Consider the following 26132-nt stretch of genomic DNA (forward strand, 5'->3'; position numbering starts at 1 on the left):
TTTAATAAACAGAAATTTGAATAAAAGTGTTTAGAAAAGTACAGAATAAAGGCAGAAAATCTCTTTCCTATTAACAATTGGTATAAATCACAAGATGTCTTGTTTTACAAATATAAATTGCAATCTTCAATCCATTTTTATATAGAAAATATCACAGTTAAAGCACAGCACTGCTGGAATATAGGTATTAACCCTTCCTCAGCTTTTCCCTCCTTCATAGCAAAGAGAAAAAAATACTTTCCTCATGTTTCCAAAATTAATTATTAAAGGAGGCACTGAGAAATTGAATTACCCCTGAAAAAAGTTTTGTTACACTATCACTTAGTATCATAGCTTTGATAAAAACACTTCACTATTTAATAAAGCGGAATTCAAACCACACTGTGACCAGTGCCTAATTGAGTTTTATCTGATTATTCAACTGTTATCTGTTGACTGTAAATGATGAGTAGAAGCTATGAAAGTGTTTGCAAGCTGATGTTAGGTCACAGAATCATAGAATGGTTTGGGTTGGAAGGGACCTTAAAGATCATCTGGTTTCAACTCTCCTGCTATCGGGACATCTTCCACTAGACCACGTACCTCAGAGCTCCATCTAACCTGAGCTTATTTTAATTCTACAGTTATTTAATTCTGTAGTTATGGTTCTATTGTGTTACTCTTCTAGGAAGAGACTAGGATTTATTTGACTTGGAGGGAACAGTTTGAAAATATAGAGTTGAACAGAGAGATCACAGGGTGGAGGTGGGGTTGTTTTGTCCAACTCGCAGCATGGTGAGAGGCATCCTGTTACCTCTGCAGCTGTAAGGACATTGAAAAATAAACTCAGGATTGTTAAGTATAAAAAAAAAATATTTGGAAATTCTTTCTCTTTCCATTTGGCATCTGAATATAGGGAAAAAACACACTACTTTGGCTGCAGTAAGTTTTACATAACATAATCTCTAATCAGAATCCAGAGCAGAGAAAAACATCATGTACACCTTTTGGAGGTGTCCTCTTTTATCTGGAGTAACAAAAATGGATTTGGGTTCAGTTGCCTCTCTCTGTCATGTGCAAAGTCCATAACTACCTCTTGTGCTTTGGGGTTTCTAGCCACCAGGCAGCTTCTGTGTTCCTCCTCCTGACATTACTCAGAAGTCTGCTGTGCAGATCTGAGGTCTGTGCATAGCATCTGTCACCCTACCTGTGACCTCTACACTGAGATTTATTTATCATCCTAATGCAGAGAAACATTAATATGATGCTCATAAGTCTATAGTTTCTGAGCTTATGGACTTGGAAATGTAAGAAAAAATATTTATGGCTGTGATAGTCATGACGTGTACAGCAGGATATAGAGAATATGACATCTGTTCAATGAGATCATGTATTATAGTGAAGTCCTACCTTGAAAGGTGTGTATTTAAAAACTACAGCACTGGTTGTTTATTTTGATAGTGAATTTTAGTTATGATTTATGCAATAAAGAATGCCTCTCTGAAAATAGAGGAAGGTGCTGTTTATAACAAAACTTCAGTAAATAATACTTCAAGTTCTTTTCTCATGCTGACTTCCAAGCTTTCTAGGGAGGGCAGGTACATATGTAGATGCAAAGGAAGGCGTTGTGATACCCAGTCAGCCCAATAAAGTGACAATCTTTCAAGCCACTTTGCACACTGATTTTAAAAAAGCAAATAAACTGACAGAGGTAGCAATACATTTATAGATTCAAAGACCAGGGCACAGCCAAATCTTAAATTGTTATGAACAACACATTTCTTAGCTTATAGAACTCAAAAATATATTTATGACAGAATCATAGAATGGTTTGGATTGGAAGGGACCTTAAAGATCATCTTGTTTCAACTCCCCTGCCATGGGCAGGGACACCTTCCACTAGACCAGGTTGCTCCAAGCTGCACCCAACCTGGCCTTCAACACTTCCAGGGATGGGGCATCCACAGAGTCTCTGGGCAACCTGTTCCAGGGCCTCAGCACTCTCACAGTAAAGAATTTCTTCCTAATATCTAATCAAAATGTCCCCTCTGTCAGTTTAAAGCCATTCCCCTTGTTCAATGACAAGCCCTTGTCAAAAGCGACGTTAGTTTCTGAAAAGAAGACTCCATTTTTTGATTCCGGTGTCGTTGTCATCGAGGTTAGACAATCCACGTTTCGCTCCTTCCAGTCCGAAGAAAACTCAGTCCCTCTTCAGGACCCTCTTCCTGAGGAGCCGGAGCCGTGACAGGACCACATCCCAGTCTGCATAGGCACCTTCCAGGTGACGTGTCACTCCTGAACCCGAGGGGTAGCTCTGGCGACCGTGAAGCACGCGCCAGTTATCGAACGTCACTATGTCTCCTGGAAAGAGATGGCACCAAGTTCAGTAGCTGGAATGTCAGAGTGGGTTCCTTCAAACAGACAGGGAGGTAGGCTCACATCAACAGTTAGGGAGCAGTAATTTCAAGTAGCTCAGCTGGAGATACAACACAGCACCAACAACACAGTAATTTTAACTTAGTTGGTCATTCTCAACCAGAGGGCAGGTCCTTTTTGACGTCTCTTTTCTTGTATAACCAGGATTTAAAAAGCAGAGTGGTAGAGAGCACATGCTGAGAAAAGCAAGCCTTGAGGAGAAAGACAACTACAGCAAATACACACGAGTCAAATAAAAACGTGTGAAATAAATAAAATGGGTGAAAGCCACTCGGATGCTTTTTTATTTGATCAGTCTGGTATTATTTGTACTGAACACATCCTGTGCTACTATCCCTGTTAAGAGAATTCTATGAGAACAAAGTCAAGCCATTGAAAGTTAGGAAATCACTGAATTAAGGCTGGAATGCAAATTTAATTTGTCTCCCTTGTGTGCCAGTGTTGTGATAAATCTCTAATTAAATAACCTTACAGTCTTTCTTTTCTTCTCCCAATTCCCTCTACCACCATTTTGGTGCATTAGTCAATAGGATGGATGTCACTAATGTAATGTAAGGTACTTTGTTTCACTGTTTATTATGTGATCTTACACATTATTTTATTGCATGTTCCCAAGAGCAAGAGATTAATTTCCTCATAGACATTTTAAAGACACTAACATCACAGTATGAGGCAGTCAGATACACTAATGAATCTACTTTTGTAACATCTCTTGAGAGATGAGGGACTATTCATATCTTTATTTTATAGCTGGGGAATGAAACAAGAAGTATATTTCCCATCTGTGGTGCTATGGACATATCAATTTCCAATACTGTATTTGTATAAAATGTAGTTTTGTATGTTGCATAAAGATACAATGGACTAATCAATAGAAAGACTCTACTCCCCCCCTATTTTTATTTCTTTATACTGTAACAATGGCAAAAGTAATCTATTAGATGAGCTTAAGACTGCAGTATGAAATAAAACAGTCGAGAGAAGGACTGAAATTTCCTCTCAGTGCTGACAATGCTCAAGGGTTTTGACAGTTAGGAAAAACATGTGAAAAATTGTTGAGAGGAGAAGCAACTTACTGACCTGGTTTCAGCTTGTAAGTAAACTTGTGTTCTGCACTGTTTAATAAATCATTAAATTCCTTTAGAGCTGCATAAAATGGCCTCACTTTTTCAGCTGGTATGTCAAACACGGCGTCTCTTGTTGCATTATTATAATTGATGCGAACTGCTTGGCCTCTGGAATCTATGCTATGAAACAGAGGGAAGGGGAAAAGGCAAGGAAAGGGAAAAGGAAAGAAAAAGAGGAAGGAAAAGGGAAGGGGGAGGGGAAGGGAAAGGGGAGGGGAGGGAGGGGAGGAAAGAAAGGTATTCTGATATTATTGAAACATGGTAACATGGTTAAACAACAACTGAGCTCTCCTGCTGGAATGTCAGTATGTTTCAATAGTGAAATTCAGATTGTTATTGGGTTGAATTTTGATAATTGAACCTAATCAGGAAAAGGGATAATCGGGAGAAAGTGTAGACACTCAATTCTCAAAAAAATCTATATTACATACCCTTTAATTGTAGAATGATAAACTTTTTAAAATCAGAAAAGAATATGAACGTTTGCATTTGATCTTTTGATAGTATGTAGTTCTTAATCTAAATGTTTCAAATTATGGCCTCTCTTTGGCATGATACAGATGTCACATTGGCCGGCATTTAGTAACAGACTTGTCTGCTGCTAACCCATGCCTGTGCCAAGGAGTTGCTCTAATTACCACCACTTCTTGCAAATAAGTGGAACAATGCACAGAACAAGTCACACGTTGGCAAAAAACCCACAAACAGAAAACCCCACCAAAACCCAAAACTGCAGACCAAGTTAAACCAGTGTTTTCCCACAAGGTGGCAGGAGCAGACCTTCTTCTACCCAAATGTAATCCACAACACAACAGGGATTTTCTTTTTAGGTCTCGTTGAAACTACTCACTCTATAATCCTTTGTTTACAGTGCACAGCAAAATCACAGAAGTCCACCCCAACATCGGTGTAGTCTACAGCAGTAGAGGACAGGATCTGATATGCCTCAGGATTTTGTTTCTTCAGCTTGTTGGATACGTGGAATCCATCTACAACCTCACTTTCACCTCCTGTAGCTGTTTGCTTTATACAGTGGAGAAACTGGACCTGGAATGAATTAACGGCTCATTTAGAAAAGTAATTAGCTTGCATATTTAACAGCTCATTAGTATCAGTTCCCTCATAGCTGTGGTTCTTTTTTTTTGATTTGTTGTTGTTGTTGTTGTTTTCCCAGTGAAAGCCTGAGTTCCCATTTACTGCAGCTTCACAACACTGTGCCACCACTACCACAAAGGAAGAAAATTAAAGCAGCGTGTTCATAAATCCATCCCCTTTTGGCTATACTCTAATGGCTGCAACCTGGAAGTCAGTGGCAAAGTGGTCTTGCTTCTTTCCTTAGAGTCCCTCTTTGTGGCAGTCACATAGTTTTAAATGCACTGAGGTCTTATGTCAAAAAGGAGGATTAGCTTTGTCCTGCAAAAACAACACCTGCTGTGAACTGTCCACTCATAGAAGGAAAAGGTGGTTGTCAGAGAAGGCAACAGGCCCAGTGTCTCTCTCACAAAGTACGATTAAGACAGTTTCATTTCACTTCAGAGTGAATTTGCCAAGGTGTAGGACGGAGCAGAAAGCCTAAACTGGGCACTGGTGTAGTTTTACTGCTGACACAAGCAGTAAAAGTCCCCATGGCTGTAGAGAGTCCAGCATCACCCACAGTGTAATCGCTCGTCTTGCAAACGACACAAAATACACCCGTCACACCAAAGCTTGTTACCTTTGTCACTTGGCCCCCCTTCCATGCTGGTGAATTATTTCTGAGATCACTAGGAGAATTAAAAAAGAACCCAACAAAAAACCAAAACCAAACAACCAAACAACCAAAAAACCAAAAGCAAAACGACAAACCAAACAAACCAAACCCACAACAAACCTCAGCAGGAGAAAGAGGAACAGAGAAGAAGGTTTGTTCTCCTTACCAGCTGGACCCACAGACCTTGCTGATGGTGATGAAGGGGGAAACTGAAGCTGTGGGCAGGGCTCCCACTGAAGGGAGCACAAGGCAACAGGTTCTTTTGTGGCCACAGCTGGCCTTGCACAGGGTAAGCACAGCTTGGCCCTGCTAAGGAGGGCTGCAGTAATGTAAGTCACGTTATGGTCCTAGAAAATCCTAAAACAATTTTTATGGGACAGTTCTGAAACTAATCATTATCCTTTTAAACACAGGCCTTCGCATATTTGTAATAAATACGTTTAAAGAATTCAAGTATTGTGTAATAACTAGATATATAAAGAAAACTGCACATTTGGGACAATGTCCATAAACAATTCAATGTACTTTAATACTTTTATTTCTTACAAGCACGTTTGAATGAAAAACGTTACACTCTTTTTCTCATGTTTCATAGCAGAGTGTGAGCTTTGGCACAGACTGGACAATGAGATAATTCACATCTGCTCTCTATTAATGAAGTGCTGTTCCATTCTTACTCTACATCAACAGTATCTAAATGATGAAAAGGTAATCTTAGTGTGAAGAATTTAGTACTTACCTGTGGGTAAATCACATTGGCTTTTTCTTTAAGCACAGAAACAACAAAGTACTCCACAGCAAGAGAAGGGGAAGTTTTATAGGTGCAAACTTTTCCAGCATTGTCTTTGTTTCTTTTTACCTGTTTCTACTACTTTCCAGTTCTCTGGAATTATGTGAATTATGTAGACTACACTTTGATATGACAGGGTGAAAACATATTTTTTGTGGTTGTCCAGTTTTAAAGAATGGCCCTTTTTTTTTGTCTGTTATGAAAGGGCAAACAAGTGTCTATCTTGTATCAATTCACAGAAAACAGAGTATACCATCTTAATAATATTTCTTCCTCTATTCCTCTCCTGAACTGAACAGATGAGTCCTAAAAAGTCACAACTTGACTATAGCATTTAGACAGCTACCTTTTGTAATATAATGAAAGCAGTATTCAAAGCACACACAGGACTCTGAAGTTTTCTCATATGGTAATATTTTCAACACTTCATGAATTTAATTTAATCATTATGGGACATATAATGGGCTTATTATGCTGAATTTACATCATACTGCATATATTGCATGCCCATGTGTATATACTATATTATACGTGTATTAATACATTGTTATTTTTACATTGCTCTTTTAAGACAAAATTCAGAGTCACTGAATGCTAAACATATTTCACACTATAGGAACATTTCCCTTTCCCCTTTTGTGGGCTGAAAAAGTCGGTACATTCAACTCACCCCAGGTGGATGATGCAGAACAGGGTAATCAGTGTGAAAACACAGTTTCCCAGTTGTATAAGCTACATTGTTAGCATCTGCTTTGTCTTGCACTTGCCAAGTTGGCCTTTATAATGAAAGGGAAAAGAGAAAACATGTTGGAACAGCATGCCAGACAGTACACACTGGAACTGTGAAATCACAGCAGAAAAGAGTAATTTCACCTTTGAACATGAAAATACTGTAACATTATAAAGAAATCAGGATTTAGCAGTGTCTCTCCACCCCAACAAAGGCTTATTTCAGCAGCCCTAGATAAACTTCAGTGTGCCAAGGGACATCTGTCCCCAGTGCAGTACCTAGAAGAACAATGGCTTTCCAGTGGTGGCTCTTTGCTGAATGTAAAGGCCAGTTGAAGACACAAACCAAGAGGCTTCTGCCAGGAGAAATCATCATCTTAGTGCTGAGGCTTCAGAAAGAAGCAAGTTGAAGTTGGCCCATTCCTTTTTATCAACCTTCCACCTTCCTCTGCCACATGTAGCACATTATCAGTGAAGTATAAAACTGATAAAGGCTATGTAACTTTCCCCAAAACTTATTTTTAAGGTTTTATAACCTTAGAAAATATAGAGTATCTATCTGCAGGGGGATCTTTCCTCTAACTCCAAGACTTGCCGCTGGAGGAAATATCTGGATGAAAGATTTTGAAACTTCTTCCCTTTCGGTGACACACTCTAGCCCCGTTTATTTGGTTACACAAATTGTCTTGGAATTTGACAAAATTCAGTAAAAATGTTTTCTGACAACTGCAGTGAAAAAAATAGGTCACGGTGGTACCACGAAGACGCGAATATTTCACCTTGCAGCACAAACAAGATGTGTTTCCAGTGATACACCGTGCAGGAGGATTTAAGACCAAGAACCACAGGTTTTGTTCGTACAAAGTTCACACGACTGAAGACAGTCCTCAGCAGATGCACATTATAGCTACAGACATATGTCTGAAAAAGTGTGGGTCACCATACGCAGCCCATGTAATCGCAGGCGTGTAAGTGGTTTAAAAGGAATTATGAAGCTCGTTTTCCCTTGTGAAATACTGTAGACCAAATATATTAAGTTTCAGACGGTGTATGTCTAGCTTTACTTCTTAAAAACAGTTTAAAAAGAAAATATGCTAGAGAATATGCGGACAAAAATTATTTATATACGGGACACAAACGCTTTTGTTTGTCGGTTTTGAGTGGTATTTAGTATAGAAACTATGCAAAATGCTAAAACTAAATTTCTTCACTTGCCAGAGGGAAAAGCCCCTTGAATATTTGCAAACGTGTTTAACTGCCTGGGAGAAATAGTTTTTACTATTTGGTACAGCAAATATTCATCACTAGATGACCTCACTACTCAAGTATGATAATTTCAACCACACTTCCACAGTTCCAAATTTGACAGCCAAAAACCAGCCCCTTATATCATCCTTGTGCTTAGTGTTGAGGGCAGCTAGGTTTGCTCCATCTTTAATTTAATAGGCTACAATGTCACTTGATGGTTCTAAAAAAAATTAAAACATTTTAATTTTCTTATTTATATGCAATATGTAAAATTGCTGGAGTGGTAATACTCTATAAAATCATTATAAGGTTTTGCAAAAGCAGCCAGTGCTTTTGTGCTGGCAGGGTTTGTGAGGGGATCTGGTCCCCTGGAGCTTTCCTTCCATACAGAGAGCTTTGGTCAAAGTTCAAGTTACTGACTTGAAGTCAGAGATGCTAACAGGGAGCTGAGCACTGAATGTGAAAAAATCAACTTCACTTTGTCTTAGTCTCAACTGAGCTGAAGCGTCAACTCGGCCATGAGGAGAGCACACAAGAACTAAGGGAAGAATATGCAGGTAATGCCAGAGGACTCTTGGCCTTTAGGGAGAGCAAAGCTGGGTGGAATGGTTTGTGGTTTAGTAATTAAGGTCAGATTTCAAAGCCCGTTGCTCAGGCTGTTTGACAGAGCAGGAAAATTGGCACCAAGCAGATGTAGCAATCTTTTGCATTAAGTAGCAACAGGGGCTCAGTATCCCTGAGCAGAAAAACAGGCTGTTACATCCTTAGTCCTGCAAAACTGCTGAACTGGCAACTGAAGCCACATCTGAATCATCTGGTCTTGCACTTCATTAAAAGTCCATGTCTCACTCATTTGAGAATTGGGGCCCATGTCCCCTTGCCACTGAAGCCCTCTGGGGTATACAGATGGATTGGCTGTTTCCATGGGAGTGCTGGTGCTCCGAAGGACGGCCTTCATGCCACACCAAGGACTGGACAAGGCTTCAGAACAGAGGAACATGAGGTTCAGAGGATGAGAAGTTGGAGAAATTAACTGTGTTATGACTGGAGACTTTGTTAATGGAGTTGGCCTCCCCTTAAGGGAAAGAAAAAGGTTAATTTAAAAGCATGGAAACCCTTGATGTTGTCATGTGGCTGGTACAGAGAATGTTTCCACTTTTTACAGTAATGACATTTTAGGGAGCTTGCACCAAGCACACATCTAGACAAGAAAAAAGGCGCTTTTTTTTTCCCCATGTGTCAGAATTATATTAATTTCTGTTACATTTTAGTTTAAAATTCATGGCTCTGAGGTAATGTTTTATTTGGCAAGCTTGCCAGTTCCAGGTTTATCCTTTTATTTATAATATTTGGTAGGCCTTGTATTTGGCTGCCAGTGAAACAGCAAGGAAATTACCCAAAGTTATTATTTTATTACAGTTGTAAAAGCCACCCCAGAACTGGATGCCAATAAGAAATTAAATCCTGTTCCAGAGATGAAAATTATTATACCTATTAGCTAATAACACTGCTTCTTTAGTCAGCTAGATGGAAGTCACTGACTCAGCTCAGTAAGATGTGAGCTGCCATCCTCATTTGTCTACCCACCTAGTAAGGTGCTTGAGGAGTTAGAGGTGCAGTTTACTCCCTCTTGGCATCAAAAGGATGATTCACAAGTTCCTGCTTGCACTCCTGCAACTGAGCTGTGCTTGTTGGGATTGGTTATGGCTTTTCAGAGCAGACTGTTGAAAGCAGGGAAGGGGGTACTCTGCCCATATTCTTGGTGATGTGAGCCACAATAGCATCATCTAAGCCTTACCTATTTCTGTGACTCCAAACCAGACTAAGAAAAAGTCTCAGTACAGATAACTTCCTCTTTTCAGAAGGGGAGTGGATTAGGGATTTTTGGTTTTGTTCCATGGTATAGATAAGTAACTCTATCTTTTTGTTATCTTATATTTGACATCATCTGGTTTCAGATGCTTCTCCTTCTCTCAGCAGCTAAGGTTACTGCTGCTCTTCTTTACATCTTTCTGCCCTGCCACTGACAACAAAGCAATCCTCTTGTACAGAATATAAACTTGATGCCAGATTTTCTAACGCACAGAGAAAAAACCCATACACCTTGCTTTAATAACTTAATCCACAAAATAGATCCAGCAAGCTTAAATGAAGAACATTAGAGGTGATTACAAAGCTCGCAAAGCAAAGGTATTAAAAAACAAAACTCACCCATAAAAAGTGAGGCGCAGGAACCCAATCCTGTGGCCAAGTTTAATCAATTCTCCCTGCCTTGTAGCAGCTCCTGTCAGTAGAACAATTCCTACTTTCTTTAGGGTGCACAGCCACTTGTATGCACTTTCATCATTGTACATGATTTCTTCAAAAGGTATTTTGGGAAGTTGAAGGTCTGAGCCCCAGTACTGGCGTTCTGAAAGGGAAGAAATAGAGAAAACAAGTGCTTAGCTGTTCTAGCATAAAAACTCAGGACATAGTAGAAGTCTGAAGTTAATGGGACTTCTGTGCTTTTGTGAATATGCTCTCAGTCCTGCAGTCAATCACCTAAAATGGGGTCCCTGAGTTTGCATGGATGACAAGCAAGTTTTATGATAAAATTCAGCAAAACATTGTGCTAACAGAATTTTAATGCAGAAGTTGAATGAAAGACCATTTGAAAGGGGTATTTTTTGTTAACAGTATATCAGAAATGCATGTATTCGTTTTTCTGGAATATTGTATCCAGCTCTGGAGTCCCCAACACAGGAAGGACATTGATCTGTTGGAGTGAGTCCAGAGGAGGCCACCAAGTTGATCAGAGGGATGGAGCACATCTTGTATGAGGAAAGGCTGAGAGAATTGGGATTGTTCAGCCTGGAAAAAGAAGGCTTCAGGGTGATCTAACTGGGGCCTTCCAACACCTGAAGGGAACTTACAGGAAAGATGGGGCAAGACTATTTATAAGAGCATGTAGTGACAGGACAATAGGGAATGAGTTCAAACTGAAAGAGAGTAGGTTTAGATTAGATATTAGGAAAAAATTATTTACTGTGAGGGTGGTGAGGCTCTGGAACAGGTTGCCCAGGGAAGCTGTAGATGCCCCATCCCTGGAGCTGTTCAAGGCCAGGTTGAACGAGGCTCTGAGCTACCTGGTCTAGTGGAAGGTGTCCCTGCCCATGCCAGGGGGCTTGGAACTAGGTGACCTTCAAAGTCCCCTTCCAACCCAGACCATTCTGTGATTCTGTGATTCCATGATCCCAGAGCACAGCTGGAGCAACTCTACCACTGGAGCTCCCTCGCACCTCTCTCTGGGAGTGTTTCACTTGCTTGTAACTTCAGTAAACCTTAACCATTTGGGCTGAGGTTTTCCATGGCACCTGCTGAAAGCATCATCAGAGACTAAAAGGGATCAAACACCTAGACCAGTGAAAAGTGAGTAGTGTAGCCAACTCACACTATGTAGCATACAGGAGGTTTAGGAAAAAACTACCAATAGAGTAATTTATCCCTGTGGAGAAGCCAGGACAAATCAGGATGCTGTAGGAAGCACCTCTTTGTTAATCATCTGTTTAGAACTTCTTGTTACATATACTTTAAGATTTTCAGAGACATACACCAAAATCAAATTCACTTCCTTCAGTAAAAGGCAGTGCTGTAGCCATCCATTACTGCAGGCAAAACCACATAATAACTAAACTAAATCCTCCTGATTCTTTGTTTTCCCCTAAATATCATAGGCCAAGATCACTTTGTTAAAATAATAAAAGGTCATTCCATGCCCCCCATCCCACCCCCATTTTTTTCCCCACAGACTAATGCTGCCAGGACCAATTTTGCTAAACAACACTGAAACCATACCACCTAGGTTTTAATGGCTCCAGTGCATTCAGCTAAGAACTCAAGGGATCAGTAATGTAGAAAGCAAAAAGGCAGGAAGTTAATCATGGAGCATGGAGTAAGCCTCTCACCAGGACACTTTCTGGAGCTTAACAGGGGTTAGTGGAGTTAACTTTCACTTAATTTGTCTGTGTTACTGGCAGAGGACACTGGAAGCCACAGTTGTGGGTCACATTTGATACTTTACAGATAATACTGATTTTTTTCTGCAGCTCATAGAATTCCAGAGAACATCCTAATATAGTGAACCTGGACCTCTGAACCCATCCTGATCTTTTCTTTATTTCTTTATTCATAGGGATTTTAAAGGAGTACAGGGTTTAAAGCCAAGTGAAATCACTGCCCATGCACCTGAAAGAAAGCTGCTACGGGGAGTTGGTAGTAATTTTATTGTTACAAATTGCATTTGTAAGCCCTCTTAGTACATTTAATATGAAACTCCTACAAGTTTACAAGTGGAAATGAATCTTAGGTCAAGATATAACTTTTATTAAGCTGCCTTGCTAGAAAGCACCACTGGTAATTGTTTCCTCCCTTGTATTTGTACTAGTGCTTATCACAGAATCATATATCATATCACATATCATATCATAGAATATGGAATCGTAGAATGGTTTCATTGGAAGGGACCTTGAAGATCAACTCATTCCAACCCTTCTGGTGAAGGGACTTGAGCACAAGTCCTACGAGGAGAGGCTGAGGGATCTGGGGTTGTTCAGCCTGGAGAAGAGGAGGCTCAGGGGAGACCTCATCACTCTCTACAACTCCCTGACAGGAGGTTGTAGCCAGGTAGGGGTTGGTCTCTTCTCCCAGGCAGCGATCAGCAAGACAAGAGGGCTCCGTCTTAAGCTGTGCCAGGGGAGGTTTAGGCTGGATATTAGGAAGAATTTCTTTACAGAGAGGGTGGTCAGCCATTGGAATGGGCTGCCCAGGGAGGGAGTGGATTCTCCGTCCCTGGAAGTTTTTAAGATGAGACTGGATGTGGCATCAGTGCCATGGTCTGGGAACCACGGCAGTGTTGGATCAAGGGCTGGACTTGATGATCTCAGAGGTCCCTTCCAACCCAGCTGGTTCTATGATTCTATGATTCTGCTAGGGTAGGGTTGCTCAAGCAACCAGATTGCTCAAGCCCTATCCAACCTGGCCTTAATACTTCCAGGGATGGGACATCCACACCTTCTCTGGGCAACTTGCTCCACGTAAGCCTAAGTCTTTTCTTTCCTGAGGGGTGTCTGGAGCAAAAGGTGCTGAGGGGAGGGATGGCCCAGACCAGAGAGCCATGAGCCATCAAGCACCCAGGCTCTGCACAGCTGTACCTGCCATGCCAGTGGCCCCGTGGGCCTCTGCCCTGCTCCCACTGCACCTGCTGCCTGCCACTGCCCAAAACATTCACTTGGTGTATTCAACTAACTCACAGTAAAAGATCTATCTCAGATATAAACATACACACCTCTTCAAACCAAAGATGTTGCACAGTAATGGGTAAAAAGAACAAAGATGCTTTTTCTTACTTTTTTTGTTTTGTACAAAGTTAGCATTGATTCTAGTTTTTTTGCAAAACTTGAAAGATTATTATTTTAAGTCAAGCATTCTCTTAAATATTGAATCAGAGCTCTTACTGTTACAGTAAAGATATAACTTTTTCCTTGCTTTTAGTCCAAAACAGCTAATTTTTAGGAGAGTGCACCGTAAAGCAGGAAAACATTTTATCTATTTCATAGAATAATTGCTTTATTTAAATCACAACTACCTTACTTGGCATTTTAGCTAACATTCAGTTAAGTTGCCCAGTCATCAATCACAGAGATTACACAGCAGAAATGAGACCGTAAACATTTGAGAAATGCAGGTGGCATTCTTTATAAAACACCTATACCTTCCTTTATGTCAACATCTCTTCAACAGACAGGACCAATCAAAACTATTACAAATTCCAGGGAGCTTTCAAATGAGAGCTCTGGGGAATTTCACCTGGTGACTGAGGGACACAATATACTTCAAACAAATGTGAAGGCCAGGTTTGGGGTTTCTTTTTTATCTCTTTCTAGATATAGGCAGCAAATACAAAATACAATGTACTCATAAAAAATTGAAGCCAGACACTACACAGTTACAGCATTTTTCAACCACTAGTGCTCCTCTTTCCTTTGGCCAGTGCTAGTTAGAGACAGTCCAAGAAACACAACACATGCCCAAATATAACCTATCCATATAGACCATCTTCTGTACTCTACCTGTGTTTCAAAAAAGTTGACGTATGATTGACAAGCTGTTGAATTTTTAACGTGCAAAAAATGAAAAAAGTGCAGTCCTTGAGGAATGATATAATCTCACCTCACTGCTCCACCGTGTTTAACTCAAGACGTCCTTTCACACACTTGATAAAATACGAACGTTTTCCCTTTTCTCTATTAAAAGTTATGAAATTGAACTAGCCCTAGGTATGCTGTGTGAACTGCCAAGAACACAAGACCCTTTGAAGGACAAATTTAAATTTAAGCTTCACTGTCAGTGCAGGTAAATAATTATGTGAAAATGAATGGAATATTCTAAGTTTCATCTTTTCCTTCTTAGTTTTCTTGATGTCTTGCTAATAAATATTTTCCTCATCTTCCTGAAATGAGTAGAATTTCAAGGGATATACCAAGACATTTTTCCTCACTTTGAAAAATAAATATATGCACCTGGAATTGAACTGCAGCTCCAAGAGTCCCAGGCTTCTATGGGTACATGGACTGTCCTCTTGTTGAAGTTCCCAATGCTTACTGCTCTTGCTAGAAGTTCCACCTAATATGGGATGCCCCTTCTGCAGCAGGGCACGGGTTGTGGTGTTGGGTTTTCAGGTGGTTTTGGTTTTGTTACAGACACCTGCTTTGTCACAGCACTGCAAAACAGTGCACACACAGTAAACCAGTCTGGGACTGTGCTGGACTTCAGCATAACAAAACTGTCAACCCTTACAGGCCTGTAGAGAACATTCAAGGAACAACCACCCATTTCATCCTCCTCCCAGTCAGACCCCCTGCACTGGAGGTCATCATCTGGCCACACACCTCCAAAGCTACGGAGCCAAAGGGACACAAAAGCTACATTCAAAATGTTTCTGTACTTTACTTGCAAGAGAAATCATTTTTCTGTGTAAAAGCTCAGCAATGTGAACCCTGCTAATGTACTGGGAACTTAGCCTTTGCCAGACTCTGAAATGTATTCAGGAATAGCACTGTAACACTGACTACTGACTGAAGAGATGTTTAACCTTTACAGTACCACTATGATGTGGAAATTGCAAAATTTCCAGGAAACTGAACTCTTCACTGATACTCCCCAAGCAGGTACTAAAACTGAGCAGCTTCTTTTTTTTTTTTTTTTTAATGTTTAACTACTTTGTATTTAAGAAACCCCCATCAAAAAAATAAAAACCCTCCAAAACACCAACAAAACAAACAAAGCTAGAGAGACATAAACACAGTTCAATCCTGCCTTGCAAGGCCATAAACTGTCCTCAGAGTTTCAGTTTTCTTATGTAAATTCCCTTCCAGTGACAAGTGCAGCCAGCACCCTCAATGACTCGGGTTTGTTTGTCTTTTTAAAGGTGCAGGTTGGTACACAAATGCTTTTAAATCCTATTTCATGTTTCAGAGAAGAGAGGCCACAAGTTCCCAAGGTCTGCACTAAAATAAGCAGCATTTATAAAATTTCCTTCTCCTCAAGTCCAGATGGAAGCATTGTATTATGTCCAATATTTACAATTTGACAAATTATAAGGTCCATAATTACTTGGAAAAGGGACAGGAAAGCATACATCATAGAACAAAAAAAGATCCTGTGATGTGAAGACATTTAAGTTCTTTCATTTAACAGAATTTTTTTAAATGTCTATCTGAAAGTCTTAAAACTTGTGTGCCCCCCACATTTTTTTTCTACATACCAAATAACAGGAACTTTCTTCCCATCTTTATCCACAAAACCTCTTCAGCCTGAAAATCTATAGGGAAGCTGTACTGAACTGTACAGGGACTATTATCTTTGCCAATATTTCCTGGTGGTAGTTGCTCCCACTCATGCTCTTCATTATTTTATCAAGTCAGCATAGCAGGACTTTTCCTACTGCATAATTGTAGTTAATACAGTTTACATGGTACTATAGTAGAAATATTACAACATACTCTCTGAAAGCTGAAGAGGTAAGAAAGATAGGAATGAGCCATCAGCATTTGGGCAGCCTTGGGTCTCACTTGCACAACACAGCTGCAGTTGCCAAATTAAAAATCTTTATGTTTACAAATGTAGCTGAACAACTCAATAAGGCATAAAAACAAAGGCCTCGTAGAATTACTTTTTGGTTTTATTGTCTATTTATATTACGACAACTAAACCCCCAGATTTTCAAAATGGGAAGAATTAAATACTTCTGAAAGAACTAATGCCTCTTTCAATTTCAGAACAATAATTTGGGGAGGGAAAGGAGAAAAAAGAATCCTATTTCTTGATCATACCAGGCTAGTCATAGTAAATCACCTGCATCAGAGTCTGCACAAAATGAGAAGATGTCCTTTGCCCAGTCCCTGCAGATGGTGTGCATGCATCAACAAGCACTTGGAATTATCCACCATTTACTATGCAGGCTGGGACAGTGCTAGTCAAAACCTTTTATGCTGGAGTTATATAGGAAAGAAAGTCTACACATCATAGATTAGCTTACTTCATCTGAAATTATTTTGTCTACAGCTTGGGTTTTAATGTTTGTTGAAAGCTAAGTGCATTTCTGCTGTATTGTTATGTGTATGGCAGCCTAACTCATGGCATTAAGCTCTTATTGATTATTACTGCAGGATAAATTCAAATGACCAAACTCTTCTAGTAAAAAAATTACATTTAATTTCATCCTCTTAAAATTATCATCTCCCAGAACCTAGCAGAGAAACTGAAAGTATCACTGATGCTGTTAACATCCTGATTCAAACTGCAGTGGGAGTTGGATATATATCCAAAATCATATCAACATTTTAAAGGACAATCATAATCTGAAACCTTTAAACTTATGTTAAAACCTTAACCTAAACCCAGGGTTTAAAATAGTAAGTAGCACTAGGTACTACCTCTGCACAATCTTTTCTTCCACTCAGTAGGAAAATATCGTGATATTACCTAATTTTTTTCCCCTGACATCCTGTTGTTGGGATACCAGCATCTTGGAAAATGAGCCTCAGCAAATGCAATGCAGTGAGAGACTGGATACTGGCATACTCAGTGTCTCTCACAAGCACCCTCTACTACACACAGCATCTGAGTCACAGTGGTGGTAAAACATTCCTGTGATGTTTGCTGGGGAGAACAAAAGTAAACAGGAAGGAAAAGGAGAGTATCTTTGAGACACCATAGCTGGAGAAGTAGAATATGGCTCTTTTGCTGTTCTTTTGGGAGTATTTTGTAAGCTGGGCTGAAATGAGCCTTGATATACACAAATAGGAGATTTTGCATTTTGCATGGTAGGATTTGGCAATGTTTTAAAAGGGGAGCCTTGACATATTGCCACACAGCTACGTACAGTCACTTCATCATGCACTGAAAATCTGACCTACTCTTCTTTTTGGGTTTGATAAAACCCCCAACATCTAGGGGTTTTGAATCAGAAACCATGACGGAAAAACATTAAAAAAAAAAACAAAACAAAAAAAACAAAAAAGCGGCATTAAAAGCAAGTAACCACTTGCAAAAGAAAATAGAAAAGAAATAGCCACTGCTGTGACAATGTCAGCAGTGAAGGTTAACCTTTAACTACAGCAGTCTGGTGGGCTTGGGTTTCTATTTGTTGAACCAGCATGCAGGGCTGGTATTCCATATCATTGTCTGTAATCCTATACTGCTGGGATATGATTAGTTACTTAAGGGCATGTAATTTGCAGTGTGTAACTCCCCTGACCACAAGGAAGCGAGTTCTAAACTTACCCCAATGCACAATGAGAAACAGATCTTAGCCAGCCAGCAAGCAAACTCACAGGCTGCAGCCTTTTTGTTTGCAGCTGAAACCTGGGAAAAGCTGGGAAAAGCTGTCCATCATAATGAGCCAAAGCTTTTCTGAGAATATGAGGAACAGCAGAATTACACCACTAAAAAAGGCTAGTTAATTAGTGTAATTTTTATAAACGTATTTCTTCACATCTACCATGTGAAACAGAATTTGAAAAAGCATTGCCCAAAAAATAAAACAGATCTTTGGTGTATATTTTTCACCTGGATGGCTCTACTGGAGAAGAGCAGTGGCAGAGGGGAGAACTGGCTTCCAAAACATGCACTGTATTTAGAAGCCAGGAGTAAGCTCTGTGCAAATGAATGAATGAAGACAAATCACAGCCAGTTAGACTTCATAACGGGTGAAAAAAGTAGCATGACATCTGAAATACTGAAATCTCAGCTACTGAAGTCTTAACTATCGATATCTTTGTTAATAAATATAACCAGAGATCTAGATTATTTTGCCTGAGTATTAATTAAAGCAATGTTCAATTTACATTGATCCCTCAGAGGCTACAAAAGGGGTTTTGTAGCCTGCTAGTTTCCACAGCATCTTCATTTTTACAAATAAAAATTCAACTCCCTGAGAAATCAAGCCTAGTTTCCCTGAATGAGGTTTGCATCTTCTCCATGTTCAGTCTGGAAACATGCCCAACCCTCCAAAATAGTAAACACAGTAGTTTATTGTTGCCAAAACTAAAATAGACACAAACTTTTATATTACCAGGGAAAAACTGTTCCTTTCTCTACTATGAAGAGTCTGTTATAGGATCCACTGGAATGAATAGAAATATTACTCATCACTTAAGTTTTAAACCAGATATAAAAGGCTGGCTTTTGTTTAGGAGAACGGGTGCTAAGGAATATTTGACCTGCAGAAACTGGGAAATATAACTGGCCTCTTCATTTGTCCCTAAAATGCCAAATAAAGCTCAGATGCAGGACAGATCTAGGGCCACATATTTTCCCATTTCTCATCTTTCAGGGAAAAAAACACGGCACAAACCAACTTTCTTTTATTTGTTAGAATATAAAATACCCCCAAAAAGGGCATAAACCAATTGGGGATTTGCCTTTCCTAAGCTCTGAGGAAACTGATACCTGGATCTGAGTTTCACACCATCAGCCTACCTCTAGTTTCTTTTTTTTCTAAAGTAATATCCTATTTTAACAGATACTGTCTTAACCCTGAATACAGATGCACAGCTTTCTGCAACAGCAGATCTCACAGGAACACAGTTAAGAGCAACAGCAGAAATCTTGCAAGTTTTCACACATTTGATTCTCACAGTCTGAAAGGCTGTCAAAGAAATGAGGATGTGCATCCTGCCAATCCTAGTGGGGTTACAATTATTCACTCAAAAGGGTGAGTGATTTGGAGTGGGTAAATGTTACAGACAGCTGCACAAAACGCTTTGTGACCAAAAGACTGTCAACTACTGCAACATGTATGGGATGCAAAGCAAACACATCCTGAACTTCAGCACTACATGTTGCTACACTACACAGTTATTTTTTAACTAGGCAGCCACAGAAAGGGAAAAAAAATATTTCAATTATAGCTCTCTTGCAATTCTAAATAATCTTTCTTTTTGGAAAAATTTAGAAAAAATTAAATAGTTTAAACAGCACACACACACACTTGCATTGTCACATAGGCCACTGTCGGTCCACAAGGCTCATTTGTGAGACCTACTAACCCTATCCTGGAAAGAAAAGGCTTTTAGGAAAGTAAATGCAGCCCAAACAGTTACAGTTCTCTCAGGTACAGAGGTTAGGAAAGGTAACAACGGGTCCCTGTTGTGCACATACAGCCTGGCACTGGGCACCAAGGGTGGCTGCCACTGCTCCAGCTGGGCAGACCTGGTCCTCACACAGGCACCTCTAGCCAGGACTGCCTTGCATTTGACACAAGCAGGACAGACATGGATTTAATTCCTACCTGGTAAAAATAAATCTGCTTGCATTTCTGCTCTGGCTTCTTCAGAGAAGCATCGTTTTTTCAACCACTCAGCTTCGTATTCGCTTGCGTGTTCATCAGGCCACGTGATGGAGATCTTTCAACACAAAGCAAAAGACAAGTTTAGAAGAAAAAAAGTTGATTAAAAAACACGGCCTAGAACAACAAAAAAAATCCCTCTTAGAAATTGCAGAAATTGTAATATTTAGATCGGTAATATTACAATTAAGCATTCCCTGGAATGTGACAGCAAACAACTAATGAAAACATAACCTGAACATCATCCAAATTCTGACGCCTTTTATAAATGCTCATTTTCACATGAATCCATGACCTAATTTGCTGGTTTCACTGTGGGAGCTGCACTTAAAAGGAAGAAGGAAAAGGCAGAAACTGGCACATATCTCTGGGGAGAGCACTTCACCACAACTCAGAAGAGTGAAAATATCTTGCAAAACAGACAGCTTGTGAGAAAAGAAAAAGAACAAGGCAGAGAGGCAAAAAAGAAATGCTAGGAGAGAAATCCCTCTCCTACTTTTGAAAAGTCTTTCCTCTTTTCAAATAAGTTTTTAAAAAGTGTTGTACTTTTTAAACCCTGAAAAAAAAACATGGAAAGAAAGGATATGGCTTTGCTTGCCATGAACTGAAAGAGCTCAGTCCAGCACAGACCCTAAGCTGAATTCTCAGGACTGTTGAGCAGGTATCAATTCCCATTTCACATAATTCTGCTCTTTCACATGATGGTAAATCACCACTATCAGTTTAGGATTGATTAGTGCTGTGCTTTCATCAGTCCCTGAGTGGAACACACAATCCCTAATTTTCCTGATAGAATAATGAATTTACATTGTGTTAATTCTGGTAACAAACAATGACCTTGGGAGCCCAGAATTCCTCACCAGAGATCCTTATGCTGTGGCTGAGACACACTCCTGCACAGTTTAGCCCCTGCAAACTGCCCCTGCAGTGAGGCTGCCCCAGGGTTGACTGCTGAATATTCAACACATTTAAAACATCTTTAAGTGTAAAATGAAGGGAAAGAGTTTGCCAAAGGAGCCAGGTGTTTCTTTTAATAAAACATATAAAACCTAAATGATATATTAGGTTTTTATATGGCAGGAAATATTAAAAATCATAGGGAGGGCAATTCCTGTCTTCTCTTGCTCAATAACCTCCCCTTTTTCAGGAACAAATGTTAATGCAGATAGGTAGATACAGACACTAGGCCAATTCTGATTGTTGGATTCAACTTCAGTTTGAGCGCTCATTCTAAGATGAAGACTTTTGTGCATTGGAAATTAGCTAATAAACTGGTACCTTTGCTATGGATTAAGTCATTGTCACTTTGCCATTTGTTTTTCTGATTTTCAAGCCATTTACTTAAAGAACAAAGAGAGAGAAAAAAGTGTAGGTGTAATTAAATGTGCGGGAAACGCCTGAATTTGCCTTTCAACATCTGGCGACGCAGAAGCGCACGGCAGGATTTTCAAAAGCATTATTATATTATAAAAGCTGAAGCCTGGGTTTCTGCAGCCTTTATAAAGCGAAGTTTCATACGAGGGTGGGGAGATGCGAGTTCCCCAAATTGCGGTTTTTTTTCCTAAAAGCTTTTCAAATTACCTGACGAGGTTCGCGGATAAGCAAACTGTGGTTAGAGTATAAATTGGAGTTGTCTCTAATTCAGATTAATAAGCATTGCTAGACAAGTTTCACAAGAAGGTGAATCACGGTTCGCTTCAAATACCTTTTTTCTATCTGCCAGAGCCACCTCCTTCGCCACGATGTTCACATCCAGGTCCTCGAAGAGCAGCCTGCGCGCTCCGGCGGAGGGCAGGAAGCAGAGGGGACACTGGCAGTTGTCCCTCAGCCAGACGCAGGGGTAGCGGCTCTCACTTCCATCGTCCCACTCCACACGGACAAAATGGCCCGCGTCCAAAGCTTCCACCTTCTGTATTCCCGGGCTCATGCTGAGCTGCTGGGCGGTGTGGAGCCCCGGCACGGCACCCTGGCAGCAGTGGGTGCCCCCAGGGAGCAGGCTCCGGCCCTCCTGCGCCGGCAGCGGGCGGAATGCTTGGCCTCCGGGGACTTTGGCCCTCGACAGGGCGTTAACCACCGCCCTCCACATTTGGGGCTTGTTACGAAACAGGTTATGTTCCTTTAAAAAGGCGTCTATGCAGCAGTGGGGAAAAACGTCGAGGAGAGATTTAATCCCTGAAACAGACAGCAGCTGATGGGAAAGCTCTGGGTGATGTCCATGTGTTAGAAAAACAAATTAAAGTTCAGGGCTTGACATGCGTTGGTGCTCTCAGACCTGGGGGAGGAAGTTAACAGAGCACAGGAGAGAGGGATAGTGCTGAGAACTGGACACCAGGAATGCAGAATTTATATAGACTTCATGGATATTTTGCAGAAAACAAAGATAAAGGAAAAAACTAACAAAGACAATGCAGCAATTGTACTGAAACTCTCCCTATCTGGGAGAAAAGATAATAAAAAGACTGGAAATGTGGACTAATTACCATGAGAAGTGAGAAATCACTAACAAATAGAAGACAGAATACTAATTAATAGGAGAACTATGTAACTTGCAGCCAATCAACACTTATTCCTTTGTTTGCTAAAACAATAGTTAAAAGTACAAATAGTTAAAAGTTTTGATAATCGGTGTACATGCTAGGTGGAGTGATCCCCCATGTACCTCAGTGCTGAATAAAGTAACATTGACTTTCTAACCTAACAAACTGCTTGGAGAGCTTATTTCCCAGTGTTTGGTGACAGGTTCTTTAACGAAATCATCAGAGGGAGGGAGAACGCTGTCGATGAGTCCCTAAAACACCCCGAGGAGCAGCTTCTTACTGAAGGAGTCAGGACAGCAAAAGGACAATATTAAGCTGATTCTCCCCTCCCTCCCTACTTACTTAGACCTTCAGGGACATTCATCATCTGTTGCTTACAAAGGGTGTACTCAGACCCATCTATTCAAAAATCCTTTCAATGTGATCCATCATCTTGGCTGTCTTTTGTTTCTGTGGTCAGTTTAATACCTATCGCACAAAGACATTAAAAAGACACCTTGAGATGAGTTCCACAAACCAAAAGTAGGAGCTACTACCAACCACGTTCAAAAGCTGAAGCTTTAAAGTACACACACCTTAACCCCAGCTGTGGATACTAATGGAAAAGAAAAGGAAAAGCTTTGTAATCATGACTTCAGCTACAACAACAGAGTTCTGTGAGAGTTCTTTTCTCCTTTCACAGTCACACTGCTTTCTATGGATTTACTCTTTTATTTAAAGCTAGCTGCATACTGTATTGCAGAAAGATGATGCCTCCAAATCTTAAAAACAGGAAAGTTCTGGCCTAATGTTCTTCTTATTCAGAATAACTCAGAGGAGGACCCCCTGAATCAGTAAGTCATTACATATATATCTTAATAGATTTTACTGACTTCAAATATTGCATATTTATTCAGTATCTTTTCCTTTTCTTTTTGTTCTTAAGCTCACAGGGCAAAATATTGATGGTGCACCAGGACCAATCTGTCTTTGTGCATGGAAAACTTCCTGGGCTTCAGTCTTTTGATTCACAAAGGCCTTCTGGAGTTATTCGAACATTTTTTAATTTTTTCCTTTGCTACAATTTAGAATTAGGTTACACAGGGCCCTTGGGCCTCCTTTTGTTTTTATTTCATATGATTGAGTACAGCAAAGCAGAATACTGATTTTTTTTTCTTTCTCATGTTTGAGTACAGTGGTCCCATTGGAATCCAGTAATTACCAACCTTCACTTGCAGTGCAGTCAAGCTAGTTTTGTGCACACAGACCCAAACTTCTTTTATCCAACAAATGGGTTCATATCCAGACTGAATGTATTCTTTTTTATACAAATATGTACAGAAATATACACATGTAAGTGCATATGTACAGATTTCCACCATAATTGTAAAGCACTGCCCAAGTACTGCAATTTTCTAACTGCAAAAATATTTACACTGGCTGCAGTGTCCTTCTGAGATTTCTTGAACAAAGTTTTATTATATATGAAGGCAAAGTTCTGCTGCGTTTTAGGGGTTATAAAAAAAAAACAGGGATGACCATTTCAACATGCCATAAAATTTGTCTACATCTGTACCGGTTTCAAGATAGTTCTCTGTTCAAGGCAGTAGGTTACCTGATGGTAACGGGTCACAATGCCAGACCCCTGGACAATGCCTTGTGGTGAAATTAAGCATTTGCTATTTAAATACACTGTAGTGTTTGCACTAGACTTCTGTTTCTGTCTTCACTGTAAAGAAATTCTTCGGGTTACTCCCCTACCAAGAGCAATCCTGTAACAATAAAGAGGCTGTTTGTTGTTTTCCTTGAGTCAGTCATATCATAGTGTCACTGTCAAAACGAAAGCCCAGTTAACAGCGACTAAAAATATCTGCTCAAGTATGCCCTCTAGATGTTTTTCTTCTTAGATACACAAATTGAATAGACCTGCAAGACTACTTTTTTTCCCCTAGGCACAGCACCGGAGCACAAGCTTCTCCTTCCAGGAGGATTTTTTCCACAGTGGGGTGGTAGGGGTATTCTGGGCCAAGTTCTGCACAGAGGCTGCCCAAACATGTTTTCACTGGGCTACTTCAATATGGCATTTCACAGCCACCAGGGACTTGTCACTACTTCTACTACAGTGCTCAGTAGTACTTCTCAGCTTGGACCCGTGTGCCAGATGAGTGCCAGGCACATCGAGTCCCCTCTTTCTCACCTGCGTCATGTAAGACACAACATCTTGCCTCTCTGACTGTCCCAGGGATCACCAGCCTCCAATGCTCCAAATCAGCCAGGAGGAAGAGGGTAACCAACAGCTCCTGCTGGAATGACAAAGGCAGCCAGCCTGGTGCTGACACTCCTCTTTCCCAGAACACATAAAGCTAGGCCAAAGTATTCCTCAAGTAGCACCTGCAAGCCCCTAGCTACCATGTGAACAAGAAGAAATCCCTGTCTGATGGCTCTGCCCATTTCCAGCATGCTGTAAGGAAAGAAAAGCTGTCCATGGATGGTGTGGAATTGTCTGGAAACTGTGTGTTCTCCCTGATTTCTAATTAAGTGAATTTTCTTTACATTGAATGTGTATATGACATTATGGTGAGCATGCAAATAGCAGTGAAGAACTTGAACTGTTCCAGAAAATCCTGCAATTGCACGTTTGAAAGTAGTGCACAGAAGCCAACTTCTACCTTCCCACTCAATGACAAAGGAAACATTCTTTCCCCTTTTCTAGTAAGTGTATCTATACATGGTGTAACTGGGCAAAATGGCCACTTCCATTTCTGATCATTTGCACAACTATAGCTACTGGGTCACACTGCTGCTTTCCCAGAAACAATGTTAAGACAGAATACTAAATGCCAGAAAAATACAACTATGTCTCGAAAAACCTGGAGTCCAAGACAGCTGAACTGCTGGTAAAGAAAACCAAATCCAAATACCTGGTCCTGATAGCATCAGGCCACTGCAGAAAGCTCATCTCCCATTCTAGAAGGCTATTAAAGGTGCTTATGGAATCAATCACACAACATGGATCTCCTTATCACACACAGTCCTAAATTTGCCGGTTGCTTAGAGGTTTGCCTTGTTTGGTTGTTTTCAGGGTTATTTTTTTCAATTTTACATAAAAGCTGGATGCTAATTGCAAATTAATTGAGACTAAATTATCAGCAAGAGTTCCAGGATTTTTATTTCCCTTCCCTCCTTGACATTTTCAGTCAGACATGCATCCCTGTGCTGCTATTTTACACTTGAAATTGCATTCTGTACTAAACTGCAAGCAGAACTCACTGGTCCACCTAAAGTCAGCATTCTCATAACCACGGTCAAATTGAAGAGCAACTGAGAAGGCAAAGCAAATTCTCAGCATAACAGCTCCCTGCATTTCTTGTCTCTGAACTGCTGTTATCTGCATGAACCCAGAAGGCAAGATATGTAACTCTGCTTTCAGTCATCAGATCTTAGATTTGCACAGTTTAAAACAAATACAACCAGTAGCTCCTATAAGTCACAGCATCTCATGTGAACATCGTTCCAGGCTCATGGATTTTCTGTCCACATTGCCCCCCCAGCAGCATGTCAAGGGTCAGCCTGAATACTGACAAGCAATTATGATTTAAGGTGAACCCCATTATCTGGAGGCTACGCTTTCAGCATCACCAAAGGTAATGCTAACTGCTTTCTGTCTCAA

The 26132-nt window shown here is 40.3% G+C and overlaps 1 protein-coding gene across 1 annotated transcript; it reads right to left on the reverse strand.

Annotated features, from left to right (window-relative positions):
• Positions 1-1951: 1951 nt before the first annotated feature.
• Positions 1952-24957, reverse strand: BBOX1 (gamma-butyrobetaine hydroxylase 1). The gene is made up of 9 exons (XM_017827032.1): positions 24660-24957; positions 22826-22951; positions 21652-22218; positions 19890-20004; positions 10271-10469; positions 6753-6858; positions 4393-4589; positions 3496-3662; positions 1952-2340 (listed from the first exon to the last, which is right to left on the reverse strand). Exons 3-9 carry the CDS (start codon positions 22030-22032, stop codon positions 2180-2182), a joined length of 1326 nt encoding a protein of 441 aa, XP_017682521.1. The 5' UTR covers positions 22033-22218; positions 22826-22951; positions 24660-24957; the 3' UTR covers positions 1952-2179.
• Positions 24958-26132: the final 1175 nt, after the last annotated feature.

Source organism: Lepidothrix coronata, unplaced genomic scaffold, assembly GCF_001604755.1.
Source record: "Lepidothrix coronata isolate B3197 unplaced genomic scaffold, Lepidothrix_coronata-1.0 Scaffold133, whole genome shotgun sequence".
In the NCBI taxonomy this organism is placed as follows: Eukaryota; Metazoa; Chordata; class Aves; order Passeriformes; family Pipridae; genus Lepidothrix; species Lepidothrix coronata.